Source organism: Megalops cyprinoides, chromosome 3 (genome assembly GCF_013368585.1).
Source record: "Megalops cyprinoides isolate fMegCyp1 chromosome 3, fMegCyp1.pri, whole genome shotgun sequence".
Classification (NCBI taxonomy): domain Eukaryota; kingdom Metazoa; phylum Chordata; class Actinopteri; order Elopiformes; family Megalopidae; genus Megalops; species Megalops cyprinoides.
The window spans coordinates 19,861,352-19,878,875 of record NC_050585.1 but is presented as its reverse complement, the minus strand read 5'-3'; the positions used below and the strand labels follow the sequence as shown (position 1 = coordinate 19,878,875).

The 17,524-nt window shown below is 43.3% G+C and overlaps 1 protein-coding gene across 1 annotated transcript in view; it reads left to right on the top strand.

The window, feature by feature from the left end:
* The first annotated feature begins 1,530 nt into the window (after window positions 1-1,530).
* Window positions 1,531-17,524, top strand: part of LOC118775570 (zinc finger protein neuro-d4-like) — a 24,413-nt gene continuing 8,419 nt past the window's right edge. Inside the window, exons 1-8 of the mRNA XM_036525550.1 lie at window positions 1,531-1,620; window positions 9,104-9,133; window positions 9,698-9,858; window positions 10,248-10,355; window positions 10,500-10,627; window positions 11,327-11,416; window positions 11,635-11,713; window positions 12,125-12,256. Coding sequence (XP_036381443.1) covers window positions 1,589-1,620; window positions 9,104-9,133; window positions 9,698-9,858; window positions 10,248-10,355; window positions 10,500-10,627; window positions 11,327-11,416; window positions 11,635-11,713; window positions 12,125-12,256 — 760 coding nt within the window. The 5' untranslated portion in view covers window positions 1,531-1,588. The remainder of the gene's footprint in view (window positions 1,621-9,103; window positions 9,134-9,697; window positions 9,859-10,247; window positions 10,356-10,499; window positions 10,628-11,326; window positions 11,417-11,634; window positions 11,714-12,124; window positions 12,257-17,524) is intronic.

Below are 17,524 nucleotides of genomic sequence, written 5' to 3'. Positions count from 1 at the left end.
CTGGAAGACACCAAATTTATTTTGTGTCGCAAACCTCCCATTGTCTACCTGTACATCTTGGCTGTCACTTTGGACAGGTCAAACCACTCTCTACTGATCATACCAAGCATATAAGCCATTCTTAGGAGAACCTTGCCATTCATCAATTTGCGGTTTTGAATATTCACACCTGATAGCAACACCTGGCAGAACACTTAAGAGGACACAAAATAAATGTCAAAATAAAACATCATATAATTCATACCCACAAACGACTATTTTAGACCCTCAGTTTCACTATTCAGTTCCGCAGTTCTGTCCATTCAACCCTCGCTTTCTTTATTCCTAGCCTCACAAGGGATTCTAAAGTCCTTTCGGTATTTTGCGCAAGTAAAATACGCAGTAAAACCTGTGGATAAATATCGCCATCATGCGGAGAATAGGTGAAAATTGAATCTGACTAGTAAGTAAGAGGTGAGTCGGTCCAGGTACATCTGGCAAATCCTTATGAATATATATAAGGTGATTGATTTCAGGTTTGTGGACAGTGATGAATGTCAAAGTAACAACAGTTTATTAAATATTTATAATTACAATACCTGTCAGCAGCAGTCACTAAACACCCACTGTTACTGGGAGAAACAATGACCCTTGATTTACATGGATCATGTATGTTCTTAGCATGTGGATATTTTTGTTTTAAAATGAAAATCTACAGATGATTATATGCCAACCATGGATGAGAAATAACTGGTCTTTTCCTGCATTGATTCTTGTCAGTTCTGATCTTGAAGCGTTCCCAGAATGCATTGTGCTGGTATTGTTTTATATTTAGACTAACAATAACATACCGTGTTGTTTAAGATACTGCTTGTGTCAGTATTGCTAGGGGTGAACTGGACTAAAAAATGGGTCCAAATGCAGCAGATTCAAAACTGTTTTAATTCTGACCAAGGCGCTTTATCTCAGTTGCCCCTTTCAGAAATACATGTGGACATATAATTTGTGAATTGCACGAAATTAAAATTCGTACGCATACTAAGTCACATTAAATCTCTTTTACATAAAAGATACTTCCATAGCACAAATGAGAAAACAATGAGCTTCATTACAAATAGACACGTATTTCCGACAGAATACCGTATACCTAAGCAATTTTAGACAGGTATCTTTTGAAACAAGGTGAATGCAATATCTCTGTAAACAAAACGACTTTTACAAGAAGAGAAGACGTGGATTCTTTTCACGTGTAAGTATGCCCACATGTACGTGTGTATAATGTATACATAATGCCCAACCAGGTAAACGGCCCAACCTTAACACAACTGTAGCCTATATAGTTTCGCTTATCCATGCAAGTGAAAGGCGGGACCGTTATACTCTTAACCGCGTTACACTCTGGGACTGGTAGTACAAGACTACGCCTCGAGTTTTTCAAAGATACATAGAAAAACTACACTTCCCACGACATGCTAGAGCAAGGTTCCTTTTCTCATTGGCTGCCTGCGCCGACCGCAGCCCCAGAGAATGAATGAAATTCAACATTGCTGGTATATTACATGTACAATAGCGGGATCTGCAGTGTTACATTGTATCATGCTATATCAAAATGGCCACAGTCATCCAGACCCCCCTAAAATCGTAAGTAAATATGTTTTATATAGTTACATAGACTAATATTCTGTAGTTGCTATATGATGTCATTTTTGTTAATTTTGGGAACATTCAACCAATTTCTAACATCGTTAAAAAGTAACAGCATAGGTAGGTAGTTGAGATGATTTAATTTAACATGGAATAAGCATGTTAACTAAGAACCTGATCTGATTTTATGAAGATAAGATTCTTTCGAATAAATGTAGTGCTAAACTCATAGGATGTTAACGTTTTATGCTGCAGCTGTGCACACAGACGGGTAGCCTACACTGGAATGCAAATAATTTCGGTGACCCGGTGTCGCTTGTTAAGGTATAGACTAATGTGAACAGACATGCTTGCTTTTTATAGACTATGAATTATGGATTTCAGTTTAACCGGCACCAGAAATTCTGCAAGAGTGTGGGTTTAGACTTTGGGTACCTGTGCGTGACTGTTTACTGTGAGAGAAGTATGCAGGTAAATCGAACTGAACATCCCGTTAGTACTTCTTTTCAACCGGTTGTTACTAGCTGCGTACCAATAAATGGACGGTTCGCCCGCCTGTACTTCTGTGTTTTTTAAAGTCTTTTGTTAACACATATCAATGTGCTTACTCGTGCATTGGTTTTTCCACGACTCCAGTGGAAATGATCACCATAACCGAGAGTAAAGATGATTTGTTAATGTGCTTGCTTCAATGTAGTATCTGAGCAAAAGGATGCATTAACCTGTGATCGCGCGCGCCTCAGCGGCTCTGTAGGGATAATGCTGAATGGTGAACGTTCGGTCAAGTTCACATTCGAATTATTTGCAAAACTACACAGTACATTTCTTGCGGCGTTCACCTCCCCTGGAGAGCTGCCAAGAGGCGGTTTTGAATCCGTTAGTACGATATACCTGTAACAAAGAGACTTTTTTCAGTAGGATCATCAGCCACTTCCACCGCTCTTGAAGGCGTTTTCTTCCCTTCTTTGCTGTGGAATGCCTGTCTGCCACATACGGTAGCGCTAGCCCATAGAGGCTGACTAGATGTCATCTGAATATGTACCACAAATACTGCAAAACGCAGGCGTTGTGCACCTACAATGTAGCCAGTTCACACCTCTCATTCTTTAAAACACGCATGTTTTCTGTTGTTGACAGTCGCATTGTTTAAAATTGATTACTAACTGAAGAATTTGAATACTTCGTAACTTTCAATAGTCTTTAGGCATAGAGAACATAGTGGAGATTTAGGAGGTCATTCGTCCTTTTGATTTGTTATCATACTTTTATTTTACTAGGTAGTTGCAGTGAAATGACTGAAACTTCGTCATTACAGTATGAATAGCAAAGGTGTTTCTCTGTGAACTCAGAGTTGTTATACTGAACATTACGCAATAAAAGGAAACTCATTTATAAACACCGCGAACAGTTCATCATCACCCACAGAAAGGCGAGACCGTGAGCTGCGAGGGACTCTTCCACTCAGTTTAGTGTGAAAGTCAGGTGGAGGCGAGGCAGGTGCAGTTTGGAGATGAACTGCAGAGCGGTTCAGTATTACTCCACAACCTTACCCTAATCATGAACTTCATCTCCCACCACCACTGCCGCAAAATTTCGTGCAACGTCCAACTAACCTTTGGACAACACTTTTGTGTATTTAAATTAAATATTTATTAATGCGTTAAATTAATTGATTTTGCCTTAATGATTAATCACTACTACCAGTCTCAGTACAATGACACAATGTTGCTCTCTGGTGCAAGAGTGTTGTAAAAGACTAAAGGTATTTGTTGAAATATGAGATAAAAATGAATTGTGTATGATGGCATAATTTAGTTTAGCAATTATTTTGATTTTAAGCAACACTAAAATATTAGTCAAACCTTGGTTTAATAGTCCCAACCCTTGCAAGGAAACAATGATAGTAATTATTACTAATATATTTTGTTATGTATTAGTATTTGTGTGCCTCCACTTGCATATCCTGTTTTGGCTGTTCTGTGCCATGATTGGTGGACCCCACCCACAGTCCGTCCACAATTCATAAAACAATCATTCCTCAGAGCATTCCTTAACCTTTACCACAGAATCAGTATTCTTCTAATCTCTCCCTCCCTCCCTCCCTCCCTCGCTTCCTCTCTCTCACTTGTTCTCTTGCTCTTACTCTTCCTCCCCAGCTCTCTCTCTCGCTCTTTTTCTCTTCTCATTCAGATTCCTTCTGTCATCCTCTTTATGTTTTTATTTCAAAAAATGGAAAAAGACAACAGAAAAAAAGACTGCAAAAACAGAACCTACATCTTTTCTTTTCTTTTTTTAATGCACATTAAATAAAGAGCTTTTTTGAAAGTAGAAATATTTTTCGCTCTCCTTGTCTCTTGCTCTTCCTCTCTCTGGCTTTCACTCTTTTTTGCATTTCAATTCAGTTCAATTCAGACACTTTATTGGCATGACGTACACAGTGCATGTTGCCAGAGCAACAACCAAGAAAACAGCACAAGAAATCATCTGGTAAAAAAAAAAAATCAGAAACAGAAACAATACTAAAACAATTATGATCACAAATAATAATCGTAAGAAGAATTCCTCTCTCCCTCTCCCTCTCATTCTCATATTCTCACAGTCCCTGATTTAAGACTCAATGCTATGAATTGGCTAATGTAATGTCTATTGGTATGAAATCAATGAACCCCATACAGTTCCACACTCATGAACCTTTTATGTCTGGTCCTTCATTCGCTTTTGCCAAAGCCATTTCACTTCCAGATTGTTCTCCATCTCCTTTTGCTCCCCTCACAACAGTAGAGCCAATGCAACACGAAACCCTTTGTGAAAGGCCGCGAGACGCTTCGCTGACCGCAGAGCGCTTTCTTTTTTAGGTGCTCTTTGTCTTCGTGGAGAGACAAGAGACACCGTCAGGTATTTTTAGCTCTGTGACCTATTTCTCCAACGCTACCTAACCATCTATTTGTCACTTGATTGCAGCAGATCCTGAGCCGGGGTTTTGATCCACACTGCCCTGTCATGGTTATGCACGTCGCTGCGTGCTGCGGGTTGGGTGCCGTGACCACACAGGGTCAGGCGGCATTGTGGGAAATTCAGACAGCTGGTGGGGTGATGCTGAGACAGACTGTCGCTGTCACAGGCGCCTCCTGATAGGAGTTGCATTGCATTTACATTCAGCCACCTGGCAGATGCTCTCACCCAGAGCCACTTACAAAGCAAGGGTACAAAAGCATATATAATAAGATCACATGAACAAAGGTGCACACAGAAAACGTCAGACCGTAGCTGAGCGTGTGTCAGTCCATGACGCAGTGCTGCGACATCCTGAACGTAGAGGCGTGACAATTAAAAATCTTGAAATACACAAGAAAAGTGTAAACAGACAAGTGTGTTCAAGTCTTAAGAAAAAGCAAGAGAACTTAAGTTGGACACACACACCCAATGGTCAGTCAAAAATTGTTGGTGGCTGACTGCCACCTGCATCCCCCGTGGTATGTTCCACACTTTAGTCATCCATTGTTGATGGATGTTGCTCTCGATTTAACCATATAGATTTAACATGCGGAGTCAGCGTGAGAGTGTTTATCAAAGATTCTCAGTAGATCCTGAATGACTATTCCATTAGAGCACCTTGACCATCTGTCCCGTGTGTGTGTCCTGCTTAAGATGCAGTGTGGAGAGGTGGGACTTCGGTCTGCAGTGTGGAAGCTGGCCAGTGCTGAGTGGAACTGGATCCCAGCAATGTATTCAGGACTTTGTCAGCCATGAGGGCCTAAGTCCACTGCTGGGTCCTACCTGGATGCTAGTTATTACACAGAAAAGATGGGAATTGGATATTGTGTACTGTGACATTATGGAGGAATGCCTTCGTTGCTGTCCATGATCATGTCATTTGAAAAAATTGCGTACATAGAATTTTGTAATGAAAAAATGATTTTGTGCATTTGTGTGCATGTGTGTATGATGAGAGAGAATTGCATTTAGAGTAGGTCATCAGTGGTTGTTATACTGAGCAGAATGCAGCCCCTCAGCATGGAGTTGTAGTGGCTCCACCATTCCAGTTTCATACACATATCCTCTCACTAGATTCTGCTTCACTTTAGAGAGCCAGGAGAAAAAAAAATAATATTAAACAAATATTAATTTTCCTGTGTAGGGCCCACTGGTGTGTCAGTGATTCTTCTCTCTGATCTCTCAAGGATGCTCAGGGTGTCTCAAAAAGTTGGAACGGCAGGAGCTTCTCTTATCTGCATGTTCTTTTGAATTCTGTGGTACTGACTTGCACCGCATCAAGCTCATTCTAACAGAATCTCAAACAAAAAGAAGTGAGTGTGTTTAAAGTTGCGATGGAAGATAACTAATTTGAAGGATCAGACTTTTGAATGTGGTGGGAATGTAAATATTACTGTCTTGTTATTGGGTTTTGTTACAAATCCCAAAGCTTTGGGGAGGGATGAGTGCTTATTAAAACACATCCACTGGGACATCATTTAGTGCACAATCCATCAAATGATACGCTTACAGGTCTGGGGCGGTACACCAGCAGTTAATGTGTGCCGTTCTTTTGACATTGCTGTGATGTTGTTACGATGAGATGAGTGTGTGGCCTTTCCCTGGCTTGCTCACTTTCCTGTTATGTCCTTTTGAGGATTAGGTATCTGTATTGTTACCGCTGGAGGGTCAGTTAGAACCCTGAACATCAGCCTGTTTCAGAGCCCTATGACCACGGCAGTGGCTGTCGAGTTGCCCTGACGACCCACGGATCAGGCCAGCCACAGCACTATAGACTTCAGTGGATAAGTTTTGATGTCCAAAGACTCCATTTCATTGCTCTAAATTCATGCTTTTGCACTTTTTGATATGTATTACTATTTTATGAGAACATGTAGCAGGAACTGCAGTACACCCTGTTTTGTCATAGGGTAGCATGTTTCAGTGCAAGTGTGGTTTGGTAAGGGTGAGGCTGGCCCCAGCGGTAGACATGTTTTTTGTAGAGACATACTGCAGATTGGTCATAAAAAATAATTTTGCTGAGGACTGAGCACAGAGAGGGAGAAAGTGAGACAATCGAGTTTTGCCAGTCTAATGTGTAGACATGGGGGAGCAGATATGGATGCCATTTCAGATGAAACTCACCAAAGCTGTGGAGCAGCACATTGGCCTCACTGAGGGGTGTGATCAGCCGGGTTTCAGATGAGTGTAGTCTATGGCTGCTCACTGCCGTCCTCTTTACATTCCAAGAGCAGCGGTAGTGATGCACAGCTCTTGGCAGCCAATCCTCTGATTGGATACTTTGACATAAAGTCAGACATTATTCAAAGTCAGAATTATTTACTAGCATTTCTTGAATTCCAGAGAGCTTTGCCAAAAGGCTTTTTTATTTTAATTTTTACTGTTTTTATCAAATGTTTAATTTGCCATGTTTTGTTGCAGATTTTGTTCGGTTTCCTGTGCTCAGTTCATCCCAGATAAGGATCTTTGCTTACAAAAATAATCGTCACTTCCATCATTATCATCATCACCATCACTATCACCACCTTGTTAAGCATCAGAACAAGGAAAAATAGAATAGTAAAGCATTTCACTTCTGTAATCTACCTTCTGCCTGTACATTATTACTGTCATGAAGTGTCCACTGCTTAGCCATTTTTTCTTCCTATTACCTTGTCTGGCCTGTAGAGGGAACTCTCTATTTTTATTACTGTAGAGACACTGTTAATTGTGGCTAATTGGAGAGGGGAAAGGGGTTGCCATGTAGTTCATTAAATAATTAACCCCTTAATTATTAGTGAAATATGCAGAGACTGCGTATTTAGTTTGCCCCAGATTCAGGAAGTTAAATAGTTGTAAGGCCTTTTTCTATACATGCACTGTATATTTGGGCATGTTCATCCATTTATGATTACGTGTGTCTTACCTGTGTATATATGTATGTGTGTGTTTTTATGTATCTGTGTCTCTATGTGTCTGTCTGTGTGTTCTTAGGTGACTGTGTCAATGCATATGTGTATGTGCTTGTTTATGTGGCTGTGTGCGTGTGTGTGTGTGTGTGTGTGTGTGCGCATGCACATGTTTTTATGTGGCTTGTGTGTGTGAGTGTGTGTATCTTAAAGTAGCCTTATATGGCTGAGCCTTCATGCATGCATGTATGTGTGTTTCTGTATTTCTGTGTGGCAGTGTGTGCGCATGTGTTAATGTGTGTGTGCTGTTTGTGTGTGTGTGTTGTGCCATCTTCTTATGATCGCGTACGTGGCTGCACGTGACATTTGCTAGCTGCATTATCCTCCCACCCTACTCCCATCTCCCTCTCCACATCTCCCAGTAATCTATGTGTGCTCTACATTTGGATTGGCTTAAAAGCATTGGCTGTCAAGACACCCCCCTCACAGAGCCAATGGCAATAAAGTTGACAAATTAGTCTCCAGTCAGTGATTTACAGCCTGCCACTTCCCTGCATCGTGTTCACATACAGTGTCCCCGCGAGTCACCTGACCAGACCCAGAGTCTGCACAACGGAGTGGACACGCAGGACATCCAGGCAGCTCTGAATTTTGGAGAGGGACATGGATGTCCAGGACACAGCGTCCCTGAAATTGTTGATGCAGATGTGGCGTTCTGGGGACACAATGTCCCCACATTGTTGGAGTGCGCTATGGGGTAGCTGCAGCAGCGCATCTTCCTGGATGCGTGTAGCCTGCGCCCAGCCCGCCTGCTGCATTCAATGGCCTGAAATGCTCTATTTCTGACTCTCAAGGGCGAGCAGCAGAGGCAGCATAATATAATGAGATTGCAGGAGGAGCCATTTTCTACAGCTGTCAACTTATTATTGAAAGGCTGGTGTGTTCCAATAGCTCTGATCATGGTGCTGGGTAAGGGAGTGGGGGAGGGGATGGAGGGAAAGGGAGGAGGGGTGTGTGAGAGAGGGGGGGGGGGGTGTTTGTGAGCTTGCTGCTTTACATTTTGAATGTGTTTTTTTCCCTTTCCCCCTCTTGTTGCCTCGAGGACTGAAGCAACTTTTAAGCCCCAGAAAAATAGCATCAGGCACATCAGACTTTGAAAGCTGTGTGCATGCATACTGTAAAGTGTGTGTGTGTGTGTGTTTGGCCAAGTTCTGCCTTTGTTGTGTTGTGCTTGACCTCCAGTAGCAGGAGCACTCTGGGTGGTGACTTTGGGATTGGAAACCCTGGACAGATCCCAGCTTGCTCTAAACCTTATTGTAGCATTTGAAACAGGCTGATTCATATGTCAGAGACAGAAATCATCCTCTTCATGGAAAAGAATCCATTAAGATGAGAATGAAGATGGCCCCAACCCTTTCCGCTGTCACCTTTTTATTTTTCCAACGTTTGTGGCCGTCGCTGTGGTGGAACATTAAATACGCCGTGAGCTTGTACTCCATTTGTGCACTGCGAGAAACCGGGCTTAAAATAAGCAGCGGTGGAAGGCGCTGTGAAAATCTCACAGGGGCTGACTCTGTGTCTTCTCTGTTTCTTCCCAGGCAATCCAGTGGAGCTGTCATTAAGAGCAGGTATGGCGTCAGTGGGGAGGGATGCGAGACAAACAAACAACACGCAGAACATTAATGCAGGAAGCCAGCAGGCTGCCAACTGTTCGGCGGCAGGCATGCGACTTAGAATGGGGGAAAGTGGCAGGACCCCCCTCCCAGCCTTTACAGAGGACTACTTAAGAGCTGCCGTTCTGTTCGACACGTTTTTTTCTTCTTTGTTGTTGTAAAAGACAGTCTGTTTTTTTCACCTTTCAAAAGTACAGACACAAAATACTTTTTTGTTGAGTGGCTTACAGGTGCTTTGTGTTTTGCACCCAGTAGAGATATCAGTGTTCAACAGGACAAGTGTGGGCTTTTTTTAAAAAAGAAAATAAAGGCCTCACAAATTCTTTGCTGGGTCTAATGGAGGAGTTTGTTGTGGGTGCGTGCTTGCTTTGGTTTAACTTGCCTCTGCACTTTTTCATTTTGTCTCTCTATCTCTCTCCCTCTCTGGTTTTGTGTGTACACTCCTCTCCCTTCTCCGCTCCTCTCCCCTGTGTCCCCTGTCTGTCCCATGGCTCCCTGTCCCCTCCTCGGTGCCTTCAGCCTGGGAGAGGACTTCTATCGGGAGGCCATCGAGCACTGTCGCAGCTATAATGCCCGTCTCTGCGCCGAACGCTCCATGCGGCTGCCCTTCCTGGACTCTCAGACGGGCGTGGCTCAGAGCAACTGCTACATCTGGATGGAGAAGACCCACAGAGGTCCAGGTGAGTGTAAGTGTGTGTGTATGACTGTGTGTGTGTGTGTGTGTGTGTGTGTGTGTGTGTGTGTGTGTGTGTGTGTGAGCCTGAGTGTGTGTAAATCATATTCCATCTAATCGTATGTCTAATTTCTATGGCTTGCCGCCATCAGCAGTGCCTACAGTTTGGCACTAGTGAATGAATTGTAGGTTTGATTCAACCTAGATCATGAGTGTGTCAAACATCAACACTGAGTCATCTTTGTCTAAAACTTCATTTTACTGATATATACCTACTCTGTCTTGCAGTGCATTGGAACGCATTAATGTATATGGATATGGCAGTTGCCATGGTGATTTCAGGTTTGTTAATATTTATGTCAGTGGCGGTTGCTGACTTGGGTCTGGCTCCCACAGGGTTGGCTCCTGGACAGATCTACACCTACCCTGCCCGCTGCTGGCGGAAGAAGAGACGGCTAAATATTCTGGAAGACCCACGCCTCGGACCCTGTGACTTCAAGATAGGTAAGAAAATGGGTGACACCTCATGCAACCCACTTCACTGAGGGTGACAGACTGTGTCTCAGTGGCTTTTGAACAATATTCTAGAAAGACATCTGCTGGGCTGTGGTGGCGGTGTGACACTGTGATTCCCACTGTCATTGGTAGACTACGAGTCGTCTCTGAAGAAGGAGGTGGGCCTACCAGAGGGGCCAGTGTTGGAGTCGCTGCTCAGTGCCGAGATACTGGACAGGAAGGTGGAGACCAAGGAGGAGGAGCCTATGAGCGAGTGTCAGGTGTGATATTGCATACTCTTGTAATGGGTGGTACCCCAGGATGTGAATTATGGATGTTACGCTGATCAATGTATGTATATCAGACTCCTAAGACATGCTTTTTTGTGAGATTAAATTTGGCTGGAGCCACAAGAAATAGACAAACAGCCTCTTATACAGCCTCTTTGTCATGACTGCGGCGTCTTAGCCGGTTGTTTTCTTTTCCCTGTCCATGTGCTTTTGTTTTTCCTTGTGTTCTAGCCCTGCCCCGTTCTCCGCCCACCTGATTGTCTCTACCTGCCTGCCTGCACACCTGCATCACATCTTGTCATCTGCCTTGCCCTATATATTCCCCGTTTGTTTCTTGTCTCGTTGCTAGTTCGTCTCAGTTTTCTGTTTCGCTACAAGCTATTTTCCTGTTCTGCCTGCCAGCCTGTTTTCCCGATCTTGCCTGTTTCCCTCGACCGTGTTTTTGGATTTGTTTGGTACTGTTTGCCGTGTTTTTCTGGTTTTCCGACTTTGCCTGTTTTTGACTTCGTTTTTCTGGATTCCCCGTATCGGCTTGTTATACTTCGCTTGGTGCACCCCATTCCGCTGTCTGCGCTTGAGTCCCCGCCTGAGTTGTGACACTCTTATACAGTCTCTTAACAGAGCTGTAATACATGTTGGTGGTCAATGGGATGAGTATGACAGTGTGAGAGACTCTGTCTCTCCTCACAGAAGCTGCTGGTAGGAGACTTCCCACATGAGCTGGAAATGGAGGACATGGACGATGACCTACCCAAACGCAAGAACCGCACAAAAGGCAGGGTAAGAAAGAGGAAAAAAAAAACAGATAAGTTTGACCATGTCCCCCTCAGCAGCACTGTCCAGGTCACAGAGGGATCCAATATGCCCCACGGATGAGCAACTCCCCTCTCCCCCAATTTACTGTTCAGATATTTTTTGGACTTGAAAAGGCTCTTTATTGAGCTTTGTGTGTGGTTAGTGCATGTAAGTGCGTGTGCTCTTCTCTGTTCTCTTCACAGGCCTATGGAGTTGGAGGACTGAGGAAGAGGCAGGAGCCGGCCTCTTTAGATGACAGAGACAAGCCCTACGTGTGCGACAGTGAGTAGGCCTGCCGCTCAGAGCCTGTGCTGTCTGTGGGCTTCTGTGCACGCTCCATGCTGTGCACCATGTGCTGTCAGACTTACTGCCTCACAAAGAGATCACAGCATGAGGCGCTGCTGGGAGGGGAGATTTGATGATCAGATGACGCTTTCACATAGTTTCAGAAATGGGGTGCCAGAGGACTCTGGAATTGCAAAGGCTATCACATAAGATATATATATATATATATATATATATATTATACACACACATGCACATGTGCGCACACACATGTGCACAAACAAACACACATATGGAAGAAAATACACACATTAAAACATTAAAAATACAGACATTAAAAAGCCCCTTTCTGTCTCTCTTATTATCTTTCCCTGTGTGTGTGTGTGTGTGTGTGTGTGTGTGTCTCAGTCTGTGGGAAACGTTATAAGAACCGGCCGGGCCTGAGCTACCACTACACCCACACCCACCTGGCGGACGAGGAGGGAGAGGAGGACGCTGAGCGCCACACCCTGCCTTTCCAACGCAAAAACAACCACAAGCGTGAGTGTGTCCTACCTCCCACATGCACATATCCATCAGAAAATCCATAAGTCCATGGTTAATAATAATACCATTCACACCACGCACACAAAAAGCCATGCACACAGACTCCACTTTATCCCTCCTGGTAGCCAGATGCTCATAGCACATTCTAAATAAATTTTAAAATGATGTCATTACAAATTGCAAGAAGTAAATGTGTAGAACCAACAAAAAATGTATTCATAAAATGTTGTACTCATTTAAGTGGATCAATATCATGTAGAAAATTTGTGGCTGCGGTCCTGGAAAGACTTGTTACCACATAATGAGATATGCAAATTGTGAGACCCGTTCCCATTCACGGGTGTAGATATGAGTATATAATAAATCACAAGGCCCAGGTTCAACTACAAGGAGGGCAATTTATTAAAATCGATTAAGTAGTGAATGAATTACACTTAAGAGACGTAAAAGCAATTTATTAAATTTCATAATCCGAAATGAGTACCTGACAATCTCAGCATTAACTAAATGACAATAAAAATCATCACCCTTACAACATTTTTGTTTTACATATGACTGCAAACAACACTAAAAAGACACACCATTAATCCAGAATCGATCCCAGGATCTTCCAGTGAAACACCTTGACCCAAAACATAAGGTGTTTGGCTCCCGTGGCGATGCCAGCAAGTCTGGTGGAGAGAATAACAATAAAAGAATTCACCCAAAACACTCTGACTTTCTCAGGCACAGAATGTAATAACACCAAGCAAGTGGATGGTGAGAAAGACGTGCGTGTGTATACGGGAGACACTGAGACCTTCAGTAAGTTTCCAGTGAAGAGCCAGAAGCCCAAAAGGGCACAGATGAACTTTCTGAAATCCCAGACGAATTTAGTTGGTTTTATTACCCCCTGCTTCAAGCATGTGAGCTTCCATTAGTAGTCACGGCAGCGGAGTGACTGGCCATTTTACCTGCCTCTTCAGATTGCATCTGGACTCGTCTGCCTGGTTACAGCACTTAAATCTGGCCTCTTCTTGTATATTATTTAAGGGTATCAGTGCACTTTACAATGTTCATTGAAATTTTGTACCTCTTTGCCTGTGTTCAGCATTATGCCGTGTGATGTATGTGAGACTTGTTCAGTCATAATCTGACATTTTCTACATGCATTGTTTGTTCAGATGGCCTTATTAATGGCACTATGGTACTTTTGCTTCTCTGGATGAGAGCCTCTGGCAAATGGCAAACATAAATGTACAGTGGACAAAAAGCACCTGGGTCCACCTCTCACTGCTGGTGTAGTCTGTGGACATCGGAAAAAGCAAACGCAACGGATGGTGTTCAAGGGGGAGGCCGTCCCCCTACCCCACCTCTAACCTCGCTACTTTACCCAACACCAATCGCCCCAACATACATGGGTTTGAGCCTGCCCAGAAAACAAAGGGGGTGGGTGTCACTGCCAAATCTCCGTCCTGACCCCTACCCTCACCCTCACCCCCACCTGCAGAAAAAACTCAATTTTCCACAGCAAAATGAAAAAAGAGGGGGGGGTGTTGGGGGATTGAGGGTGAAGAGGGTTATCAAAGTCCTCACTGTCCTGATTGCCATGGTGCAAGACAAAATATACAGAGGAAAGTGAGTACGGCTGATTGCATATATATTACAGCGCAAATATTAATATACAGTAATATCAAATAAAATGTCACACGTGCACAGTGTTATGGCATATTATGGCATACATAATTCATACGTTATTAAATTGGGGAGCAGACTGACAGCTGGCTGTACTAAATGCCATTCCTTCCGCTCTCCGTGTGTCTAGACAGGCTGGTCTCTCAGCCCGCGTCAGACGAGCTAGGCAACCGCACGCTGGATTGAACAACGGAGCTTGATGGAATTCTAATGCGGTTTTCTCTCTCCCTTATTTTCTTTTCTCCTCTTTTTTATTTCATTGCCCCCCCTCCCCACTCCCTCTCTCCCTTTCTCTTTTTCCCATCTCTTTGGTGAATGACAGATTATTTGGCAGAAGAGGAGGCTTTTGTTTTCCCCGTCGATCTCCTCCTCGATATTTTTTATGTATTTCTTATTGCAGAGAATGAGCTAAGGCATTAAAATTCATGCCGCCAATTTTTTCTTTATTTTGCGAGGGGTAGAGGTGGAGTAGGAGGGTGCAGAAGTGGGTGGGGGAACTGTTTGCTTTAGAGGTGCACCTGAAAATTGGTTTTATGCGCCTTCTGCAAACAGCTTTCGTGCCTCCAGTTACAATCCGCCACACATTTGAAATAGCTGGTCAGGCAATTCTCTGTCCAGACAGATCTAGGGTCAGGAGGAGGATATCTGAGTGGAGCACTCTGTGTGTGCACCTTTATGGGTTTGGATATTTGCACATTTCCTAGCTGAACAATTGATATGTTTTTCTTTCTTAAAGCTCCAGCTTCACACTCCTGTCACCAGAGTGTAACACACAGCATTCTCTTATCACTGATTGGCTTGCTTAAGGTCTTTTTTTTTTACTCACTTACTTTTACTTTTTTATTTTTTTTTGCTTGTCTGTTTCTATTGTGTTATTTTATTTGTTGTCTAGTTTCCTCACTATTTGCTCTAGCAGATCATAGGTAGCATCCCAGATCACATGTGTAATCTCTGTGACCATTGCCCTCAGCAGCTTTCACACCAGCTCATCCCTGGGTTTTATCCCCAGTGGTTTTGTCCCTCATCCCTATGCTCACAATGACTGACACACAGGAAGAGTAAGTCCACAGCACATACGGGTGCATCCTTTCTCCCTCACACCTCTGTAGTATCCCAAGACATAGTTTCCTTATGTAAACAGCAAGCAAACCAAGCGTGAAATGTTAAATCAAATACAATTCAACATGCAAGTTGACTAAGCAAACTAACCGGAATTTGTTTGCAGATGGATTCATGTTTGATTGTGTTTGACTAATCTCAAACAAAGCAGATCATTTTGAATTTGAGTAAAAGTTAAACAAGTTTTTACCAGATGCGAAGAGCTTTTCATGAAAGTAAATCTCTTCCCCTGTAGGGTATAGGGTGAGTGTGTTCAGGCCCAAAACAGCTACTGTATGACAAATCTTTTTTTTTTTTTTAAATATATGAATTCTATCTCAAAGACAACTTAGCAGAATGTATCAAACTTTTGGCTTCATTAGACTATAGGCTTAAAAAGCAGACTGTCACACCAAAAAAGAGAGATAATGTTCAAAAAGAAGTGGAAAGAATTTCCTCTGTCATTTGGGCTTTTATTGGTGCAGTGTGACAGAGACTGTAGCAACAGTAACCATGTAGAGAGAGGCCCCATGCCAAGGTCAACTCAGGCTAAGGTGTAAGTATATAGTAAGTATAAAGTAGCTCTTTCCTAAAGTTCTGCATGCTATGGTATTTAATTGTGCCACTTGCCATCAAATTTCCAACTAGTTTCTTGAAATCTGGGGCGCTATCTGACTTCTGAAGTCAGTGGAACCGCACTGCTACTTCCAATGCTGTTCTTCTGCAATGAAGCAGGAAGAGGAATCTCTGTTGCTTAGTGATTGCATTGTCATGGCAACCGCAGAGCTCTGCTCTGAAGAATGCTGTCCTGTACTTTGAGCATTGATGGGGAGGCTGAGTCTGGGTTTGGTGGTGGGGGTGGGGGTTGGGGGGTGGTGGGGTTTTTTCATCAAACAAGGCAATAGAGAGAGATGGAGACAGACAGAGAGAGAGAGAGAGAGAGGTAAAAAAATTCTCTTTCTTATTTTCTACTTCTCTCAGCCAGAAAAGGCCAGCACAGCTACCTACCTTCCTTCCTGCTCTGATTTTCAGCTTTCTAACCGGCTATGAGCCTGGCTAGGATTGGCTTCTGAGTGCAGCTTTGCTTCTCTGGGTCTCTTACATATCCCACAACCCCCTTCTTCTGCCCAGGAATAAAGCATGTCCTTGCCTGAACTCTGACAGCAGCACATTCATTACTGTAATGTCTTTTTAATGGACTCTTGATGTATACGAGACTGCTTTGACAGGACAGTATGTAGGCCTGCATACTCAGCAAACCATAGGAAAACGCGATACAATTTTGTCTCCAGATGAAATGTTCTGCTTTTTACCGGGATCAGCCACCATATTGCACTCCTGTAGGATAACACCACTTTAAAACAATTTAGTCTCTTAGCTGGGTGAGCCAGACAGTTTTGTGAGCATCATGGGTTTCATCATCATGTTCTTATTCTACAGGAAGAGGTGAGACGTGACATGATGCGATCAGAGAACTTTGGTTATGTACACTGCACTGCTTCAGGGAGCAAATTGCTGACTGGACAGAGCCGAGGACACATAAGGATGGATGTGTGATACTGTTCAGGGTACTGGGAGTGTGCTCTGATGAGTGCTGTAAAAGTGAGTGTGTGTCTTTGTTCCATGCCTTGTGTTCCATGGGTGAATCCTAATTCTGGGAGCTTCGGTAATCCTCAAATGTAATATATGTAATGGAGAAGGTGGTAATTTTTCCCTTGTTTTTACTTGTTGTGTGTATGTGTGTGTGTTTGTGCGTGTCTGTGTGTGCATGTGTATGTGTATGTGTATGTTTATGGGTGTGTGAACATGTGTATGTGCATGTGTATGTGTGTGTGTGGGTGTGTGTGTGTGTGTGTGGGTGTGTGTGTGTGTGTGTGTGTGTGTGTGTGTCTCGATTGATGAAGGCTGTAGTCTCCAAGCAGGAACCAAGGCAGTCGAGAGCCCATTCATCAACTTAAAGAGATGGAGAGGAGGGCAGGGGAGTCACCCTGCGAAAGTTATTATGCAAAGATCTGTGGGTTATAAATCTGGGGTGTTTGTGCCGTGTGCTGCTTATTACCCAGCTGGGGTGACAGAAATGCAGCGTGGGTATTTTTACACTCTATCGCTCTGACATGCTGCCAAAACCTTTCTCATTTACCTCTCTCTTTTAGGATTTCACTCTCTCCCCATAATTCAGATTTTTTTTTGTTATTCTTTACCCCTTTTCTCTCATTTTGAGCTAGTCTCATCACGGTGAGTGGAGTCTTGCTCAAATGCATTGTGGAAATGACAGTTGAATAAGCATGGCTCCTTTTCAGGTTTTAAGATGCTTTCAAACTGACAAATAATTTCTCATGATTTTAAGTCACTTTGGGGTGTGTGTGTGCTGGACAGAGGCATCAGTACAACTGCAGTTTCAGAGAAACTGGGACATTAAGATTCTTTGTCGAGGTGACACAGAGATGTCTTGATAAACTCTTCAGGTCCCTCAGATTACCAGCAAGGAGT